The 20,844-nt window shown below is 57.1% G+C and overlaps 1 protein-coding gene and 1 long non-coding RNA gene across 36 annotated transcripts in view; one reads left to right on the top strand and one right to left on the bottom strand.

Moving 5' to 3' along the window:
* Positions 1-20,844, bottom strand: part of PITPNM2 (phosphatidylinositol transfer protein membrane associated 2) — a 139,043-nt gene that overhangs the window by 6,320 nt on the left and 111,879 nt on the right. For 11 of the 35 annotated variants that reach the window (XR_011995018.1, XR_011995019.1, XR_011995020.1 and 8 more), the window contains 14 exons: positions 19,606-19,820; positions 18,462-18,583; positions 15,535-15,762; positions 12,789-13,097; positions 11,743-11,838; positions 9,349-9,453; positions 9,075-9,145; positions 6,079-6,326; positions 5,494-5,683; positions 5,251-5,370; positions 4,535-4,752; positions 3,899-4,077; positions 2,569-2,739; positions 689-853 (listed from right to left, as the gene is read on the bottom strand). Coding sequence is in view for 24 of the 35 variants with exons in the window: in XM_072725046.1 (XP_072581147.1) it covers positions 689-853; positions 2,569-2,739; positions 3,899-4,077; positions 4,535-4,752; positions 5,251-5,370; positions 5,494-5,683; positions 6,079-6,326; positions 9,075-9,145; positions 9,349-9,453; positions 11,743-11,838; positions 12,789-13,097; positions 15,535-15,762; positions 18,462-18,583; positions 19,606-19,820 (2,437 nt within the window). In the remaining 11 variants the exon portion in view is untranslated. Of the gene's footprint in view, positions 1-688; positions 854-1,910; positions 2,061-2,568; positions 2,740-3,898; positions 4,078-4,534; positions 4,753-5,250; positions 5,371-5,493; positions 5,684-6,078; positions 6,327-8,624; positions 8,795-9,074; positions 9,146-9,348; positions 9,454-11,742; positions 11,839-12,788; positions 13,098-15,534; positions 15,763-18,446; positions 18,584-19,605; positions 19,865-20,844 lie in introns of those variants that run through there. The other 24 variants (XR_011995011.1, XR_011995014.1, XM_072725039.1 and 21 more) reach the window with 9 other exon arrangements.
* Positions 212-11,356, top strand: LOC140594263 (uncharacterized). The gene is made up of 3 exons (XR_011995023.1): positions 212-291; positions 1,730-1,951; positions 8,831-11,356. It is a non-coding gene; the product is annotated as an uncharacterized lncRNA (long non-coding RNA).

Here is a 20,844-nt window from a genome sequence, read left to right as displayed (position 1 = left end):
AGAATAACAGGGCAGGGGTCAGCCATGCTGGGGCCACTAGGCTGTCATCAGAGGCCAGGAAGGATGCTGGGAAGAGTGCCGGGATCCCAGGCCCTCCTTACAGAAGGATACTCCTGCCAGCCTCAGCTCAGGCACCCCTGCTCAGCCAGATAGGCACCAATCACATGGCCAGGGAGGACGGAGGGGCAGCTGGCCCTGGGGGCTAGAGAGGGTGACCTGGGCTCTGCTTCCAGCTGCTGAGAAGTTTCTGAGGAGCCAAGCAGTGGAGGAGGCCATAGAGGGACAGCCACGGTGAGTTCTTGCCTGCCTGGCTCCCCTTAGCTGCCCCCCTCCTGGCTTGTCCAGAAATGGCCCACAGCTTTTTCCTCAGGAAGCCCCAGGGTGCTGGGGCTAAGACCCCTCCTCCCAGGCCCATGGCCTCCCACCTGAACTTGGCTCCACTGGGGTACCCCTTCGAGTGCTCCCTCCCTCCAGAGTCCTCTATGGACGTTTGGGGCCCTTGTAGGTATTGAGCAGCAGCCCTGGTCATGACCCACCAGTGCCCACAGTGTCCTTCCCAGCTGTCTCTAGACACTACCAACTGTCCCTGGGTTGGGGGAGTGTGTGTGTGTGTGGGGGGGTGCAGACCCCTCACTGTGACAGAAGGGAGGGTGCAGGGAGGGCAGGACCCTGACACCACTTCACTCACTCTGGGCAATGCTGGATGCTGTGTAGCTCTCGGCCATGCCCGACACCTGGCTGGCAATGCTGATCTCACTGGCTCGGCGGAAACCTCGGGTGGTGGGGGCGGCACTGGGCGAGGAGGGGGCCACATGCTCTTGAAAGACCGTGTTGTGGGTCTGGAGTGCATCTGCTGCAGGTAGACAGGGACGAGACCAGCAGTAAGAGAGGGCCCACCCCAGCCCAGCCCCCCCACGGGCCTCCGGCCCCCCCGACCCCCCCGACCCCCCGAGCAGCGGGAGGTCGGGCCCCATGTGCCCCGGGCTGGGCGGGCCAGAGCTGAGGCTGTGCCGGCAAGGCTGACACCTCCAGCTGCAGATGAGCTGTGGCATCTGAGCACAGCTGGCAGTGAGGACGGGACCAAGCGTGCCAGGACCTGTCTGCTCAGGGCCAAGACGGCAGGGCACAGAGCTGAGGCAGGAGGGAGGGAGGGCTGGGGCAGGGCTGGACAGACAGACTGACACAGATACAGTAGGTGGGGAGGCAAGGCGGCCAGGCTCACGCCCCCCCTGGCCACCCATCTTACCCAGCACACAGCTCCTGATCTTGGCTAGCCCTCCCAGCCTCAGCCTGGCAGGGTCTGACTACAGCACACTGTGGCTGGGTTGAGGGGTGCTAACGGGAGGGCCTCAAGTGGCCTCCGGGGGATGCCCAGTGCTGGGGACTGAGGATGAGGCCACATCCCTGTACGGCCCTCACACAGGCCACACTGAGCCAGCTCTGAATGGGTGTCTGCGGACAAAGGCAGGGAGAGTGGGGCTCGGCTAGAGGGCCAGCGTGCAGAGGGGGCGCGTGAGGTGCTGGACTCCCTCAGGGAGGGAAGGAGGGGGACCCTGGGATCCACCCCTCACCAGGATCAGAAGCTTCTCCTGGGGAGATGAGATGAGGCTTGAGGCCTCACCCGTGTCCTGGCTGCCCCCACCAGCCTCACAAGTGGGGGACAGAGCCTTTGGAGTGACAGCCATGCTAGGTGACTCTGGGGTGACCTCTCCTCTCTCTGGGCTCCTAGGCTCTCGGTGTGCAGAGAGGGGGCACCAGGGCCTGATCCTGAGGACTGGTCCTGTCTGGTCTCTGTGGGAAGCCACGGTCCCACAGACTCCAAGTGGCCAAGGAGGGCATGGAAGCCCCTGAGGACAAGCAGTCAGCCAGCGAAGCAGACGCCACCACGAATGAACGGGGGTGTTACAGACACTCAGCACAGCCCGGGCTCGGGCGGGGCCCGTCTTGCCAGGTGAGCGCGGGAACAGGGATACTGGTTTCCAGGAAGCCGTCCCCTGGGGGGAGAGGGGCCAGGGGCCCGCCCTCCAGGACCAGCTCAGGGTTTCTCTGCACTGTCTCGACTGGAGGCAGATGGGAGAGAACAGACAGGACAAGAACAGACACTCGCGCGGGCAGTCGGGACACGCTCCTCCGACACAGACACATGGGGCTCCTCCGAGACCAGGATGGATAGGACGCCGGGACACACTCCAGGGTGGGGGGATGGGGACTGCCCGGGAAAGGCCAGGAGTGGGGCGATGGGCAGCCCTCGCACAAGTACCCTACTCTGACCCACTCTGCAGCCCCCCGGTCCTGTGACCCCTAGCCGGCCGCTGCCACCGTGGGTCCCCATGCAGAGCCCCACTAGGTCCTCGGCTCTGCCTCAGGCCACAGGAGGGGATCCTTCCCAGTCTGCCACCTGGCCCCAGGGGTGAGGCCCCGTCATCCCCCCCTTGCCGGGGTGCGTGGGGCCGATGTGCCCGTACTACACTGGGTGTCCAGTCTCCAAGAGGAGCTCAGTGCAGGCTGCCCCCTCCCGCCTGCGCGCCCCACCCGGGCCCGGGGCCCCCCGCCCCCAGCGCCTCTCACCCAGCAGCGTGGAGCAGCCGTCCCCCAGCGGGTAGCGCTGGTAGCGGGGGATGCTGAAAGGCGGCAGGGCGTGGAATCTCCGCTCCAGCAGCGGCTCCAGGCGAGAGGCCGACGGGTCCGCGGGGTGGAAGAGGTTGTAGACTTGCTGGCAGGCTGGCCGCAGCTGGAAAACTGAGGGTGGGGGGCAGGTGGGATGGCAGGGCCTAAGGAGGCGGGGTCCACAGCAGGAGGAGTGGGGTGGGGCAGCCGAAAGTGTGCCCCTAGGATTTGGCATCAGTCGGTTTATTCACCAGAATGTTTAGAATTGAGTGGAGCCCTTGGCTGTGCGATGGGGCTGCTACTCTGAGCACATTGTGGTTGTTGGGGAGATTGGGCGAACGTAAGGATAAACGAGCAGTAACAGACGCCTCACTTTTAAACACACACACATAGGAACAGGTGCTATATGTTTTGAAATCCCCCCGCCATTTAACATAAAAATATGGACCAACGCTTTTACTTCTAGTACACTCCATCGTGCACCTTGCCAGGATTTATTCAACCAGCGCCGCCCCCCGCCCCCGTCTGTGGACGGATGTTTCTTTTTCTTTCTTTTTTTTTTTTGTGGACGGATGTTTCTAGTGGTTCTGGTTTTTCACAATTAGAGATGATGTCGCCATAACATCACTGTCCCTGAGTCTTTGTCCACTTATATATAAGCCACCACTTACTTGCCCTTGGACAAGTGTCTCTGAGCCTCAGTTTCCCCCTCTGTAACCTAGAGATGTAACTCGGGCCCTGCACGGCTCCCTGGGCCACACTGGCCGATCCCAGGGGACCTTGCAGGGACTGCTGCTCTAACAAGCTGCTCAGCTGGCACGTCACACCTCCTTGTCCCTGTGGCCATGAGGAGGGTCCCTGGAGCAGCGTGGCTGTGGCCCTTCTGGGACTGGAAGGCCAGACACCTAGGAGGATTTGAGGGTGCCCAGCTTCCAATCTCTTCCTTATGGGAAGACTTTGGGCCCAGGAGACAAGGTGTGTGTGTGTCCATCTGATATCAGACAGCCCCTTCCCTTCTGGACCTCAGCTCCCAGAGGTACCTTGAAGACTCAGTGGAGCAGCAGGGGTCAAGAGATAAGGGCTAGACATTGAGCTGCTGGAGTTGGACCAAAGGAGAGCAGAGAGCCTATGCTGGGGGCGGGGTGGGGGGTGCAGGGCGGGGGCAGTGCAGAAATGAGGCTGATGCACGAGGGGCCTGGGATGTGGCCATGGCCTTGTGACAGGGATCCACTGAGACCCTCAACCCAGTACATAGGCCCCCTGCCCCGTCCCACCACTGTAGAGCTCTCACCATCAAGGGTAGGGATGACGGTCTTCCTCAAGGCCAGGACCAGCCCCAGCGGGCACCCAAAGAGGAAAAGATCTGCGATCTCAAAGTCAAATTTCCCCACGGCCCCTGAGCCATCCAGCATGGTGGAGCTGCTCGAACGGCGGGAGCTGGGCTCGTTCCTCAGCACACTGGCATGGAGGCTGCAGATGGGGGTCACACCACACACCCTCTCAGCACCAGCCTGCCCTCAGCCTTCTAAAGGAAGCCCCCCAGTGGTCACCAGGCCCAAACGAGACTTGGCCCCTGTGTTGTCCTGCAGATGTGGCTGCCCAGTGCCCAGTGGGACTCCTGGGGACAGCTGGTCCCAACCTCTCTTGGGGTGCCACTGCCTTTGGAACAGCCACCCCTGATCAGTTCTGTCCCCTGGCTCTGCCCAATCCCCGGACAACCTGTTCCCTTGGGCTCAGGGTGGCCTTTGGTGTGTAAGACCCCTGCTGCAACCCAGCAAGCACTTGCTCCTGGATGAAGAGCCATGGGCTTGTCTGGGTCTCCCAGGACCTCATGTTAGCAATCGGCGTGACCTGGTTCACAAGTCCCCCTTCTCACCTGGCCACAGGCCTCGTGGGCTGACCCTCAGGCCCCACGGACCCCACCCACCTGGATAGGAAGGCCTGGTGCTGTTGGATGGTGTCCAGCTCATAGGTGGATGAGTCGCTCCTCTTTCGGGGCCACTGCCTTTTGGGGTCCTCAACACCATTGCTTCGGGGAATATCAATGTTGCTGCGGCTCAGGTGCCGGCTGCTCTCCAGGCCACTGCTGCCACTGGTGCCATGTGCCGCATTGACCAGGGTGCCGGGGGACAGCAGGTCAGTTTCCTGGAACAGCCCCATGCAGGCTCACTGCCTGGTGGCCACTGCCTGGCCAGCCTCTCACCCACGCCAGAGAGGGCAAAGCCCTGTCCCCCAGGTGCCCCACTGTCCTCCCGGACCACTGCCTGAGTCCCAACAGCCTTTGTGCCTGCCTGAGCTGGCTACCTGGATCTCTGCTCTGATCTCCCACTGATCTCACTGCCTTACCTGGTCCACCCAGGCCATTAGCTGCTCTGCCTCAGAGGGACCTCAGATCCTCTCCTGCTGGGAAGTGCAGAGGGGCCAACCCACTACACCTCCCAGCATCAGACCTCAGTCTGGGGCAAACCCTGCTGAAGCTTCATGTACATGAGGCTGTGTCCTGCTACAACTGCTCACCTGCCCCACACACCTGCCCCGTCAGCTCTGGGCACCTGTGCTCCCCCCTTCCCTTGCTGGGGCTAAAGGGTTGATATAGTTCCCGTCCTGGAGTCCCCTGCCCTGGGGGCCGTGGGAAGCTGGTACCTGCACGCTGGCCACGCTGCCCCGACGGCTGCTGCTCTGACTCTCAGACACTGGCTGGCTGCTGTAGCATAAGGCATCGAATGCCAGGATGCCTCCCACACAGTCCCCAATGAGGCAGATCTAGAGAGGGAGAGACCCCAGAGGCCTGAGTACCTGCCCTGCTTGCTGGGGTGCTAGCCAGGGAAGGTCATCACCCCCTGCCCTGCAGGGTTTCCTTCTTCCCTTCCCCACCCCACGACTCACCTGCCCACTGAAGGTCATGCCCTCCTGGGACTTGATGAAGTCCCCGTAGGCAAGGTTGGCCCGCTGAATCACTGTGGCAATCGCCTCCTGGTACTGGGGTGAGGAGGTGGCCAGCAGGGGCAGGGCAGCCAGGGGGATGTGGTCCTGGCTGCTGGACAGACAGCCTTCATCGTGGCTGTAGGGGCTGAGGCTGGGGGAGGGTGCTCGATCAGGAGAGGGCAGACAGCCTCAGCTCAGCCCAACGGGCCCTCTCCCCAACCAGAGCAGCAGGCCTGGAGTTCCTGCCGCTTGAGAGCCTCAGGGGTGACTCGGCAAACCTCATGAGGCCAATTCTGGGCCAGGCCCTGGAAGCCTGGGTAAGAGGGCCGGGGAGCACAGCCTTGTGTCTCCAAGGCAGGTCAACACCCCCCACATCACAGATAGGGCAACTGAGGCTCAGTCTTGGGCCTGGGACCCCTCCTCTGTAGGTTCTGTCACCTTTGGACAGAATGGGCTGGATGGTAATTGCGGACATGGAGATGGGGGCCAGTGTTGGGGGAGTGGCCTGACCCTCAAGGGTGGGTGGTCTGGGTGTCATGCACTCACTTGGAGACAAGGGCGAAGGCATCGGAGCAGATGGGCGGGCAGGGCACCAGGCGGATGGAGAGGCGGCCCAGGGCACTGGGGTAATGCACACGCATGACGGTGTCGAACACGGTGGCAATGGTGTTGGCGTCGCCCTGCTTGGAGCTGGGGTCTCCAGTGCCCGTGTCCAGGATGGTCCCTCCATGCAGCACCAGCAGCAACACGTGGATTGTGGAGGCCGGCGCAGCCAGGGGTGGGCTGACCTCGTCCTGCGCAGGTTGGCGGGGCGTCAGCTCCCCGCTGGGCCCCTGTCACCCCAGAGGGAGGCCCATCTGGCCCATTGCTCCCTCTCCGAAGGCCCATTTCAGTTCCTCAGCTACAGGGCCGGGTGCTGGCCATCTCGACCCCTTCCCCTGGGGAGGCCGAGGTGGTTTCATCCTCCCCACGAGCACCCTGCTCCCATCAGCCAGCCTCCAAAGCAGATTCCACTTCCCATCAGGGGGCCCAGGCGGCAGATTCCAGCCTTAGCGAGGAGGCACCAGGCCATCCTACGTGGGCCTCTGCAGCCTGCCTGCCCTCCGTGCATCTGTACCCAAGGCAGCTTCAGTCTGGGTGGGCGGTGACCCCGGGCACTGGACCTGCAGCTCTGAGCTCCCGCCATCCACACGGGGCTTCTCTTTTACCCTCTGTGCTGCTATTCCCAGATCCTCTCCAAGACCAAGGTCTCCAAGCATCTTAGAGCAGAGAGGGAATGCAGGTGTGCCTGTCTGAAACCCTGTAATTTGGGAGAGGTCAGTGATTTCACTTCCTGCCGGTCAGGCCTGCATGTGAGGTCAAAGTCAGCCCTGAGCCTTGCACACATTTGCACGGGGTATGGAACTGTTCCATTATAGCTGAGGTGGTCGTGGCCAGAGAGTTCAAGAGACTTGCCTGATGTTACACAACACATCAGTGCCAAGCTGGACTGGAACCCAGAGCTTCTGCCACCAGTTCAGTTGTCCTCCTGCCAACCCTGGCTGTGGCCCCATCCCCAGGAGTCTTTCTCCACCTTAACTTGTGGTATGTGACTAGGGGAACTAGGACCAAGAGAGGCCCCTGCTGAGTACCTGCCATGCCCATATTATGTCCACGTGTGTGGAGCACAAAGAGAAGGGCTGAAGACAGAGGCCTATCCCTAAGGAACCAGGGAGACAGACCAAGGTGCTGAGGCCATCTGGAAGGCCCATGTAGGGACAACCAGCTCTGACCTAGCCATGGATGGTGTGCGGGGGTGGGGGCAGCAGTAGCACCCAAGTGTCAACATAGTCCAGGCAAGGAGTGGGCAGCACAGGCCCTGGGCTCAGGGGCTGGTGAGGCTGCCAGGAAACGCAAGGGAATGGGCTGGCCCAGGAGCCACCGAGCAGTGAACAAGGCCGGCAGGCTGGTGGGTGGTACTGGGTCCAGAGCCAAGGCAAGATGGGCTGCCTCCTCCCCGAGAGGCGGCCAGTCATTGGCCAGCTGTGGGCCCTGGGGCCTGGGCAGGAACACATGCCCAGCCGAGTGTGGGAATGATTCCTGTCTCCACATGAGGACTGCCCACCACTGGCCCTCCTGGGCAGGGCAGGGCGGGGCAACCAGCTGCCCAGATTAGCAGCCAGGAGGAACTGCCACATTGTCCCAAGGGCTTGCTTATCAATAAGGCTGGGGAGGGCCTCAAGGAAAGAATATCTCAGGGCAGTCTCACCATCACTCAGTTAGACAGAGGGAGCCTAGGACGGGCTAGGGTGGGGAGTGAGAGCCCTGTGCCTGTCTTCCGAGACCTAGTGCTAGAGTTTGGGATTGCTCTGGGACTCCCAGAGGCCAACTGGAGACATGGCTCTCCTCCCATTCATGCCTGCTACCGGGGCTCGCCCCACCTGAGACTCAGACTAGAGCCCTGCAGGAACAGACTCCATGGAGGGTGGAATGTGGCAGTGGGCCTGAGAGCCGTGGGGCCAGCTCTGGAGAGCCAGGGGGTCCCTGTCAGTGTCTCTAAAATGCCGTACCCTCTCCACAACGCTGGGAGAGGAGGCTCCGGTTTGGGGGCTATTGCAAGCCAAGGGATCTGACTCTGGATGGCGGTGCCCCAGAATCAGCGCTGGGTTCCAACACACATCCCGAGGCAGATTTCGAGCCCGAGGCCCCTTCTGCTCCTCCCAAGGGGGCTGTCAGAGCTGTGTGCACCCTAGGTGGGGAGGGGGCTCCTTTGGCTTTGTCTCACCATCAGCCAGCAATTGCAAATCAACTCCCCTCATCCCGGTTTGCCTTCTAAAAAGCCCACATTGACCTCAGACCTCAAAGCTGAAAACCCTGAGCTGGGGAGGGCGGTGTGGATGCTGCTTCCTCTCCCTGGCACCTGCTCCAGGCTCCCCAGGGGTCCCAAGTTCCCGAAGGTGCTGTCTCCACCTTGGGCAGCTTGAGGCCAGAGCAGCACAGTGACCACTGCGTGTGACAGCCCCGCCCCGTGCAAACAGCTCTGACCACCCACAGCTGGAGGAGGACAAGGGGCGTGAGCTCTGTGCAAAGAACCCCCGAAGCGGACACAGGCGCTCTACAAGGCAGCTTTATTGGACACTGAGAGCCCTGCGAGTCCCTGGCGGGGCAGCGGCCGCCAGCCGCATCACTTCTGCCTAGATGGTGTTCGCTTCCTCCCCTTCCATCTGATTTTCTTCAGCAAACGCAGAAAGGCTGGGTACAAGGTGAAGATCTTTTTTTTGGTCTGGAATTTACAAGTTTCTCATTTCACTTTCCACAGGTGGAGCTGGGTCAAGACCTTCTCTGGGGGCCGTCTGCAATCCCTGTTGGTTCTGGGGGATGGCGGGGCAGGGAGGGAAGGAGGCCCGGGGCCTCTCTCTGATGGCACCCAGGCCACTGCAGTTATGTGGCAATGAGGGCCATGTTCTGCCTCGGCGGCCCCGCATGACCGCAGCTCCCTCCCTCTGCAGCCCTGGGGGCCATGGGCAGCACAGCCCCTGGCCCTCTGTCCCCGGGGCACCCACCTCAATGATGTTCAGCTGCTCCACACTGGAAGCCACCCTGAATTCAGGGGCGCTCTGGCGGTATAGACCGTCTGCAACACAGAAGCAGTGGGTGCCGTGAGCAGAGGAGCAGCCGGGCAGCGCCAGGCCCATGGGGCAGAGGCAGTGACCCTGACAAGTGGTGCCCTGGGGACTCCCAATCCCCCTGGATGCCCAGCACTGCACAGGAGCTGGGTCAGAGAGAAGAGGCCTTGCCTCTGCAGCCCACCCCCCCAGCCACCCCCAAGTCAGGTACCCTGTGTATCCTCCGGCTCAGGACTTTCAATTTTGTCCATGAGGTCATTGGAGCTCCACTTGGTGATGTCCTTGGGGAATATTTCTTCTGAATCAGACAGGTCCTCTGGGGAGGAGAGAGGAGGGCTTCAGGACCCACTGGCGGGGGGCCTGAGGGGGCCTAGCTGTGGCCACTCTGGGGGCTCCCGCGCTTCTCTGGCCTGTGTACGCTTCCATGCTCGCTTCTGCCCCTCGCCCCCTCCCTTCCTTAGCAGGGCGGACCCGTGACCGACGCCCTTGGCGCTTCTGTCTGACCTTTTCTAAAGCTTGTGATAATGTTCACACAACATAAAATTCACCAACTAAACCACTTTAAGGTAGCATTTAGCACATTCACGATGCTGCACAACCACCACCTCCGTCTGGTTCCAGAACATTTCCATCTCCCCGAATGGAAACTTTGTACCCATTAGCAGTCACTCCCCACCCGCCCCTCCCCCAGTCAGTCCCTGGCGACCACCGATCTACTTTCTATCTCTATGGATTTGCCTGTTCTGGACATTGCACATAATGGGATCAAACAATGTGTGGTCTTTGGTGTCTGGCTTCTTCCACCGAGTGCCATATTGTCAAGCTCCATCCACGCTGTGGCCGGTGTCAATGCTTCCTTCCTTTTTATGGCTGAATCCTAGTTCACTGCGTGGTAGGACCACGTTTTGTTTCTCCACCCATCATCAGCTAATGTTCCTGACTCTTTTCAGCATCGACAGATGTACAGCCTAGACAGAAGCGTTGCTGTGAACACTTCCACCCGTTACTCCTCTTGCTGCTTTTATGAGAACTTCAGCCTGCTGGGCTGGAGGCAGCTGTAGGGGCTCTGGGTCCCTCCTCCAGCCATGCAGCAGGTTGGTGGGTGCTTCCCCGGCCATTGCCCCTCTGGCATCTCCTGCTTCATTAATTCTTCTCTCTTCCTGTTTTTTTGTTTTTTTTTTCTAAAGTTTTACATTAGATGTATATTTTCCTCCAGTCAGGGACTCACAGCCAGGAGAGGGTGCCCTTCTTCCCCTGGCTAGGGTAGGGTGGGATGCCCAAAACAGGTTTCCTCACCCTTGGGGAGGCCTGGAGTAGAGAAGGCAGCTCTCGATTCCCATCTCAGATCCCTTTTGCCTGGACACTGAGTTGCCAGGTTCCCCCTTGAGGACCAGCAAGTTAACTAAAATACCATAATCAGGTGGCTCCTCTGTCTGCTCTGGCCCATGGCTGCCACGTGAGAGAGGGCTCTAGCCTGCCCCTGGTCTGCTTAGTCCTGTGGGCAAGACTCTCCCCACTTCTGAGTCTGTGTGCTGGAAACCTATCTCTACAGACCTGTCTGCCAGCCAAGAAGAATGGCCAAGGTATGAAGCAAGTGAGAGTTCAGTGCAGCTGACCTTTGAACAACACAGGCTGGGGCACCAATCCCCTCACATAGTCAAAAATCCACATCAAACTTCTGATTCCCCAGAAACTTTACTAAGTATAGCCTATGTTGGCCAGAAGCCTTAGTGGACACATAAAGCGTCGATAAACACATATTTTGTGGGTTATATATACACACACACACACACACACATATGCATATATATTATATATCGTATTCTTACAATAAGATGAGCTAGAGAAAAAAAGTTATTAAGAAAACCATAAGGAAGAGAAAATACGTTTATGGTACTATGTTTATTGGAAAAAAAAATCCACATGGGAGTGGACTATGCAGTTCAAACCCGTGTTGTTCGAGGGTCAACTGTACCCACATCTATCCAGCAAAGGCATGTGATTCAGCAGGCTGTACGCTCACTGTGCTTATTTTGGGATTAGTGGGAAAATGGATGCTTTGCATATTTCTTGCTTGTTTGCATATGCAAAAGTTTCTACATTAGATGGACATCCATTTAACCAAGAAAAAAACAAGGTCATTGCAAAGATTTAGAAAACTATAAGGGGCCATGTTTTTGTAAAGTTTCTTGTGGAAATAAACTCACATGTGGAACAAAGATCCCGTCTGAGTATAAATCCATTTGGGGGAGGGTGCTCCAGAGAACAGTCCCTACCTTCCAGGCCCAGTTTATACCCAGGGTGAGCCTGAAGCCCCAACTCCTAGTGATTCCTTTTTTTTTTTTTTTTAATTTTTAAAATTTTTATTTATTTATGATAGTCACGGAGAGGGAGAGAGGCAGAGACACAGGCAGAAGGAGAAGCAGGCTCCATGCACCGGGAGCCCGATGTGGGACTCGATCCCGGGTCTCCAGGATCGCGCCCTGGGCCAAAGGCAGGCGCCAAACCGCTGCGCCACCCAGGGATCCCCTCCTAGTGATTCCATCTCATCCTCTACCCGACCCTCTCAGGTCCTCCCTCCAGGCCCCCGGGAAGAGCCCCGTACCATGAGCGTCGAAGTACTCGTCGTCTGAGCTCTCGTCTGAGTCCCGGGCGATACTCTGCATCCTCCACTCGGAGATGCTGTGGCGGGAAGGGCTGGCTGGAAGGCAAAACCACAGGTTGACCAGCCAGCTGGGCTGGGCTCAGCAGGCAGAAGGCAAGCAGAGGTTGATGGTGCTGGAGCAGGGCCAGGAGGGTTTGGGAGAGAAGGGAGGAGTGAGGGGCACAGTGACCCTGGCCCATCTCGGTGGAAGCTCCTGGAATGTTCAGGATGATCCCTCCCAGACCACCTGGCACAAGATAGTTGTGTCCCAGGGAGGACAAGAAGTAGGAGGGAATCCGGTTTAAGGCCAGGACGTGCAGGCACTCAGGCCAGGATCCGCTCCTGTGATTTGACCAGGATGTGCCCGGGAGTGAGTCCCTTAAACTCTCCTGCAGCAGAGCAGGCAGGCAGGCTGCGAGTGCTCTGTCAGGAGGGGAGCGCCGTGAAAGGTATCGACGTATACAGCCGCAGACCCCTGCAGCATGCAGACGGGCAGCCTGGTGTGGGGAAACTGGATTTGCAGACGGAACTCCTGGTTCTACATGGCATACCCTGTTTTTTTCCAAACAGCCACAGCACTTTTCCAAAAGTCCTCCCAACAAAGGCCTTTCTCAGAATCTAAAGGTTTTCATTCTCCTTCAGCCTGGCTCCCACCACAGGAGCAGAGACGCCTACTGGATGTGCTGGCGGGACCTACCCCGACTCTGTCTCCTCCTGGGAACTCTGACTCCTGAGAGCTGTAGCTGTCTGGGCCCTAGGAGAGGCTGGGAGCTGGGTTCCCACCGGGCCAGCCTGTCTCACTTGGCCCTTGTAGGTGAGTCTGGGGGTACCTGCTGCGGGGAGGGCACCCTGGGCTCACTCTGAGCTGGGGTGCTACCTACCGGCAAAATGATTCTGATGCCCTACAGTGTGGCCCACAAGGCTGGGAAGCAAGAGTTCGTTTCTGGAATCAGAATTATCTGGCAGTGGCAGGGGTGAGGGCTGTCCCTGAGACCCCCAGTGCTCACCTCCCCGCTTAGATGACCGCGAGGACTTGGAGGATGTAGACCACTGTTTCTTGAGGCCCCGGCCTGCCAGGGGCTCCCCGCTGCTACTGCTGGGCTGGGGGGGCTCCCCAGGGGCCTGGGCCTGGCTGGCTTCGTCCTTGGCCAGTTCGGCAGCCTCTTCATCATCTTCATTGAACTGGGCCATCTTGCGGGACAGCATGAGCTGCGCTTCTTTCTCCAGCTCCCGGATGTTCTCCATATTGAGCCCGTACCACTCGTCCTGCCAGCACCAGGCCTGCCGGTGGGCCCTCACCATCACCTTCCGCAGGCCTGCCCCCAGGTGGTGGCGGTGGACAGGGGTTGGGGGGTGGGGGGTGGAGGGAGAGAGACAAGAGAGATGGGCAGGGTTAGCCCCCAGGGCTGGGCGTGGGGCTGGGAGGCACCCCAAGTTTATACCCATTGTGTGGCTGTGGACAAATCACTGCCCCCTCCATGCCTCAGTTTCCCCATCTGCAAATGAGGGATCTGGCTGACAGATAGCCTCACGAGCTCTCAGTGATTCTATAACCAGAGCAGAGGTGCCTCCCGAGGGAATGTGCCCACTCAGAAGCCACACTGAATTTTTGGGGGCTTCTGGCCCCAGAGGATGCTGAAGGAGGACTCCCTGACAACCTTCTCCCCATTACACTTTTCCTGTCAATTTTCCACATGGAAATCAAGTTCTAGTTCAAAGTGGGTTAGTCTTTTTTTTTTTTTTTCCCAAACAGAACATGTATACATATAAAATAAGATACAAAATAAGACAAAGTAAGTTATAGAAGACTGTATCATGCATATAAAATAACTAAAATGAGATCACTTTCAAGGTATGAAGGATAATAAAAGAGCTTTAGGGACAGAAGACAGATGGGGGTTGCCTTGGGCTGGGGGTGGGCGTGGGGGTGACTGTGAACATGAACAAAAGACTGGGGTGATGGAATGTTCTAGAACTGTGTGCATGACTCGGAATATACTGCCACTTATAGAACTGTCCTCTTACAAAGGGTGAATTACATGGTATGCCAAGTTAGACCTCAATAGAGCTTGTTAAGTAAACGTTAAGAAGAGGGGTGCCTGTGGCTCAGTCGGTTAAGCATCCGCCTTCAGCTCAGGTCATGATCCTAGGGTCGTAGCCCTGCCTTGGGCTCCCTGCTCAGTGTGGGACCTTGGGGGGACTGTTGCCACCTCTCTCTCTGCCCCCCCCTACACTTATGCGCACCCCCCTCAAATAAATAAATAAATAAAATCTTAAAAAGAAAAAAGAAAAAATTTAAAAGAGATAGAACATCATCCCTATTCACCCAGGGAGGAAGCAGACGCGACCAGAACCAGGGAGCCCTTGGATGGCCCTCCTGGACACATTCTCCTCTTGCTTGTTCCATCCTCAATTCTGCATCACTTACTTTTCTTTCCTGTTGTAGCACACAGATGTGTTTTCTTACACAACACGTTAGGCTGGTTTGCGTGTTGTTGACATTTACATCTATGTGTCATGCTGTGTGTTTTTTCCTGCCACTTGCTGTTTTGGGTGAGTCTCAGGTTTGCTGCTGTATGGTATTTATTTGTTTGCAATACCACATTTTATTTATTCCTTCTTTTGCCATTGGGCCTTTGGCTCACTTTCATCGTTTGTCCACTTGGCTTTTTATAAATTTGCTACTCTGAACATTCTGGAATGTGTACAAGAGTTTCTCCAGGGAGCAAACCTGGGAGGGATGTCACTGGGTCTCAGGGCATCCATTTTTCACTTTCCTAGAGAAAGTGGAGCAGCCTTCCAAGTGGTGAGGCCATGTCATGTCCTCAAGCTGGTCTCTGGTGACCCTTCCACCTAGCTCAGGCCACTCTGCTTCCCCAGCAATCTTTCCTAAATCCCTTCACCCTCTGCTCCTGGGAGGGCACCCTCCTTCAGCCAGGACTGTCTATGTACCCCAAGGTCCTGGGCTGAGGCTTCAGGAAAACCACCCTTAGGTCCCACATTGAATAGACCATCTGCTTAGATGTCCCGGTTTGCTACTCCAAGAATGTCAGCTCAGATCTTGGGCAGCTGAGAGGGGAGATCTGGGGTCAGGCCCAGCACTGGGTCTCCACTTCCTCCTCTACAAGTGGGGGTGACATGGCTATCCTCATTGGTCACTGTGGGCTGATATGACACACGTGATGCACACTATCAATAGTGTGACTCTGTTCACATCTAAACTGAAGCCCTGGTTCTTGGAATCAAAAGATGTTTGCCGAGATGCCACTCCTAAATCTTGAGCCTTGGGCTGGGCCAGGCCCTTGGTCTTGATCTCATGCCATGACCTGGGGGGCAAGTAGGAAGCTGGGGGTGCTAGGAGAGAGAGGAGCCCCATGTTGGGCCCATTGGCTCATCTGCTTCCCTGAGCACCTGCTCCAGGCCAGGCTCCACGGTGTTCAAGACCCTCTGCCCCTGTAACATCCAGCCCATGGGGGACTAAGCAGCAGGGAGTCTTCTCTTGGGGCTGTTCCCTCTCAGGGGTCCGTACTGGGTGCTCTAAACACAATGCAGCCCAGAGTGTCTGGGGGCAGGCCTTCGGGCTTCTTAAGGGGACAACCAACATACACTGCCTGTCATCTCTAGGTGCTTAGCAAGTGGTCGAGATAAGCCCCGCAGGAAGCTGCACATGGGCTTTGGGTCATCTTTAGGGAAGAAGAGGGAAACAGAATCACGAATAGGCACGGAGAGAGGCAGCGGGAGAGGTGAGCTCACCCGTGTCATGGATGAACCTCTCGATCTTGGACTGCATGCCCCAATAGCGGAACTCCACCTTGCAGAGCTTGTAGGCACACATTATGGGAAACACCTGCTGCTTGTACTCCTCAATCCAATTGTCAGACAGGGGCCCCCGCTGTGTCTTGATCGAATGGAATAGCTTGGGGTCTTCTTCCATCTTATACTCGTTGGGGGGCACAGGGTCTTTGACGATGTCGATGAAGTCTGTGGGGAGAGCCCACCAGTGGTCACTTCTGCCCCATCTCTGCCCTAGAGCCCCTGTTAAGTTCCCTCCCCATGTCCCTGCCACTTCTAGATCCTCACAGGCCTCCAGGGCTCATAATGCTATAGGAGGAGACATGGGTTTGGGGTGCTGCTCTGGGCCGCTCTGGCCTTGAGCATTCCCAACCTCAGGGCCTGTCTCCTCCCACGACTCTAAGCAGATAAATAAGGTGATGAACTGAGGGGGCATGAAGAGATGGAATTTCCATGGAGGACGTGAGATAGGTAGGATGGCAGGGCCGGGGGTGGGCGGGATGGCAAACAGAAGAGAAGGCTCATGAAAGCTTCCCAGAAAAGGTGGCATTTCAGCTCCAGGAGTGGAGCAGTGAAGCCAAGAAGGTCCCAGCAGCACGGAATGGAAGAGTTTGGGGAGCCTCTGGAGAGTGTGGGGGTGGGGAGGGGAGGGGATGGAAGCTCTTCTCAGCAGGCTGGGTGCCCAGAGATACCCTGGGGTGGAAGAGGCACAATAGTCTACTTGTGGCTTTATACAGTGGCTTTATATAAAGTCATAATGGCTTTAGGGCGGGCTGGTCTGCTAGGAACCCCTCGTAGGTCAGAAGGGAGGAGACGGGCAGGAGGTGTCAGACTCCAGCTGGTCCTGAGAAGAACGGGTGGTGGAGGCCACAGGGCTGGGTGTTGGGAGACAGAATGAGGGGCTGGTGGGACCTGGTTGGGTGTGTGGTGGGGAACACGGGGAAGAGGATTAGCAGCAACTCTGGGAAGGACTCGGCCGTCTCTTGTCCCACACTGCTTCCTCCTGCTGTGCCAGCTCCCAAGGCACGTGTGTGTTGCACAGGGTGGGAGACACAGTTGGGGTACATAAACTCCAGTATAGAGTTCGAGGCTCAGAGAGCCCTTTCCTGGGTGTGTGGGGATGATGGCACCCGGAGGAGGGCCGCTCTGCCCTGACCAGGCTCTGGCTGTCTCGTCTCCCCTGCTCGCCGGCCTGCACTGAATCCACGCTGGAGTTTGCAGACACAGATGTAGGCTCCACTGAGACCAGTAAGGGGTCAGGAGCGGCCCAAGGGCAGCGGCATCCGGGGAGGGGCAGATATCCTTTCCGGAGCAGACCACGTGGTGGCCTGTGTGGGCAGCCAGAGGTCACGCAGGGCTGGGATGCGGATGAGTCCCATCACAGAGACTCGGGAACCACCCAGCAGGTGACCTTCAGAGGGAGCCCACGGAGCTCAGGCTGCGTCTGAGGCTGGCTGGACCTGGGCTGGCAGAGGACCCCTACCATGCTGGGCCCGTCCACCCTGCTGTGGGTAGGACGTCTCCCCCCTCCAAGTCCAAATTCATGCGTTGGAGTCCTGATCCCCCAACTTCCTCAGAATGTGGCCTTATTTGGAGATAATGCCTTTAAAGATATAACCAAATTAAAATGAGGCCATGAGGGTAGGCCCTACTCCACTGTGACTAATGTACTTAATAAAAAGGGGAATTTCAGACGCAGACCAGCACACAGGGAGGATGAAGGAAGATGAAGGAAGAGAAGAGAGTGGCTTTAGGGTGGGCTGGCCTGTTAGGAACCCCTCGTAGGTCAGAAGGGAGGAGATGGGCAGGAGGTGTCAGACTCCAGCTGGTCCTAAGAAGAACGGGTGGTGGAGGCCACAGGGCTGGGTGTTGGGAGACAGAGGGGGGACTGGTGGGACCCAGATGAAGATGTGAAGATGAAGATGAAGATGAAGGAGAGATTGGGGTGATATGCTTCCAAGTCAAGGAACGCCACACATTGCCAGCAGCCACCAGAAGGCGGGGGGAAGGGCATGGGACAGGTTTTCCCTCCTCAGTGACCCCAGAAGGAGAAGATCCCGCTGATACCCTGACCTGGGCTTCTGGACTCCAGACTGTGGGACAAGCCCCCCCCCCCCCCAATCTGTGGTACTTTGCTGTGGCAGGCTGGGCAGACTGATACAGCTCTCAAACCCTGGCAGGGCCTGCAAAATCCAGCAGGAGGGAAGAAGGGGCCAGGGGAGGGGTCCCAGAGAAAGCCCTTCATGCCCATCAGAGGCTGCCTAAGAGCATGATCCCAGGGCACTAGCAACCACCTCTCCAACGATGGCTGTGCACCTGCCTGAGCGCCTCTGCGGTGACTCACTCTACAGGGCCTGGTGCCCACTGACTGCAGACCAGTGAGTGGCTGTGGAGATGCAGATGGCCCGCAGATGTGGTTTGTTTGGCCAGCATAAATTTATTTAGGAATTGGAAGAATTTCACATGCAAATCCTGATTTCTGGCCTCTCTTAAAAAAGATTTAACAAATGAGGCTGTCTCCTCATGGAAGAGTCAGCTGGAGGGCAGGGGAGTGAAGGCTGCCTGCCATCAGGGGGACACAGGCCAGACTGTGTGCCCCAGCTCTCACAGGCCCACTGTACTCACGCACGGCTGTCAGCCTGAGATGCATACACGTGCATTCTGGGGAGGCTTGAATGGGAAAGGCAGCTAGCCTCGGGATGCATGTCGGGGACATGGGGCCAAGGAGGCTGGTCCTGCCTCCTCGAGCCTTCATGCTTGTCCAGACTCTGACCTCCCTGCCCAAGACAGGAGCCAGTCTGGAGCCTGCTGGGCCTGGAAACTAGGGGCAGAACCAAGGGGCACGGGGGCAGGGCAAGTCAGGGTGGGAGCACCTTGGTGGAGGTTACCGATTGTCAGCTGGTTCTTCTCCACAGGAGACAGGCTGAACACATTAGGGTTTTCTCCAGCATCCGTTTTATAAAAAGTTTCGATGTCAATGGAGAATTTCTCCACAAAGGGGCAAGTGAACCTGCAGGGAAGGAGAGCAAACATCAGGAATGGCAGCTTGTGGCAGTGGGTGTGGGAAGGCCGGGCTAGGGCCTGCTGAACCCCACTGGGCAGGGGAGGGAGAAAGGGCTAGAGTGGTCAGGCCAAGATTCACCAGTCCCATCCACCTTGGGAACCTTCCCCTTGTCTCAAGAATGGCCAAGGCCAGGCTGGGGGGTAGGAACGTGTTCAAGGGAAAGAGGGAGACATGACAGGAAGCTACCAGGCCATCATTCACATGTGTAAGGCATGGCATGGACAGAGGGATGCACAGACATGCCACAAGCCAGTGGTGTGAATCCAGCAGGCTGAATCCAGACTAACATTCTGTGACGTGCCACTTCCAAACCCCCTGCCCCTAAGCCACCAGGTCTGGCAACAAGGCCACAGCCCCTCTCTCTTGGCTGGAGATGAGCTCAGAGGAGGAAAGTGCCTCTGGGAAGAGAAAAAAAACCTCAGTAGATCCTCTGACAAGCCCCAGGTCCTCACCTTGTAGGGGGAGTGAAGCCCCAGGAGACTCATGGGGACCCCACCTGCATAGCAAGTGGGTGGCCAACTGGGAGTAGCCCCCTATCTATTCTACGCAGCTATGCTGGGCAGGTGAGGGTGGGAGCATGGAGGGAAGAACCTTCTTTCTCTGGATTCCCAAGTGGAATGTAATAAAACAATGTCACAGGCGCTGAAGGTCTCAGGGTTGGAGGGAATCTCTGGACCACATCTGGTCTATCCTTGGTTCATGTTTCTTCCTAGCTGGCTGGTTAATGGTCCTGCATTGTCAGGTGATCCTTAACATGAGTTTGTCTTCCCTGAGCATTCCCAGATGGTAAAGGGGTCTCATGTGGCCCTTGCTTGCCTCCTGCCTTCCCAGACTCCCTGGGGCAGGTAGAATGGTATCTAGGGGTATACCCTCCCCTCGAGACTGGGCTCCTTGGAGTGTGGAGGGTGAGCTTGCCACCCTGGGCTCCTTCCCTGCCAGACAGCTCAGGGCTGTGGGGAAAGCCTCACCTGGTTCGGGTATAGGGGTAGGCGTTCCAGGATTCCTCAACCACCCTCAGGGCTGCCTTGGGCAGGATGGAGCGGAACCAGCTGGGGATGTGCATGCCCACATGGTACACCTTGTGTGTGTACTGCCCAGAGCCGCCGGGGCCGTCTGTGTACGGCCGGTTCTCCAAGATCTCTACGCCACTGCCTTCGCCATACGTTTCGTTACGGCTCTTCTTCTGCGGGGACAAAAGCACTTGCGATGTGTTGGGGCCAGAGCACTCTGCAAAAGGGAAGGGGCTTAAGAGACCAGGCCCAGGGGTGTTGAGAGGAGGGGCTTTGGCCAATCAGGCGGGCTTCTCCTTTGTCATTTCTGGTTGCCCCCAAATCCAGACCCAGACTCCACACACCCCAGCACTCCTACAAGAGACTGAGCAGCCCATGGTTCCCCTCCGACTAGTACTAGTACTAGTACTCCATAGGCAGACTCCTCTCTCTGACTCCCATCAGTCCCAGGATTGAAAGTGTTCTCAAGATCAGAAACAAGATGACAATGACCACTCTCTTCCTTCTATTCAACATTGTACTGCAGGTTCTAGCCCAAGAAATCAGTCAAGAAAAAGAAATAATCAGAGGCACTCATATTGGAAAGAAATATGTAGAACCATCTCAATTTGTCAATGACATAATCTACAGAAAATCCTAAAGAATTCCCCCAAATCTGTTAGACATACTAAATGAATTCAGCAAAGTTGTGGGATGCAAAATCAACACACAAACATAACCAATGCAGAAAGGAAATTAAGAAACCACTTCCATTGATAAGAGCATACTAAAAATAAAATACGTTGCATAAATTTAACAAGGTGGTAAAACACATGCTAGAACTATAAAACAGTGGCAAGAGAAAATAAAGATCTAAATCAATGGAAAGACATCCATGTTCATGCACTGGAAGATTTAATATTGTGAAGGTGTCAATATTCCCCAAAGCAATCTACACATCCAATGCAATCCCTTTCAAAATTCCCAGTGGTCTTTTTGGTAAATATGGAAAAACTGATCCTAAAATCAGGAAGGAACAGTGAAGGATCTCAAATAGCCAAAACAGTCTTGGAAACAAAACAAAGTCAGAGCATTTACACTTTCCTACATAAAATCTTGCTACAAGGGCAGCCCGGGTGGCTCAGCGGTTTAGCACCACTTTCAGCCCAGGGCCTGATCCTGGACACCCGGGATCGAGTCCCACATTGGGCTCCCTGT

This window comes from Vulpes vulpes, chromosome 10, assembly GCF_048418805.1.
Source record: "Vulpes vulpes isolate BD-2025 chromosome 10, VulVul3, whole genome shotgun sequence".
Lineage (NCBI taxonomy): Eukaryota > Metazoa > Chordata > Mammalia > Carnivora > Canidae > Vulpes > Vulpes vulpes.
This window is presented reverse-complemented; position numbering and strand designations above follow the sequence as displayed.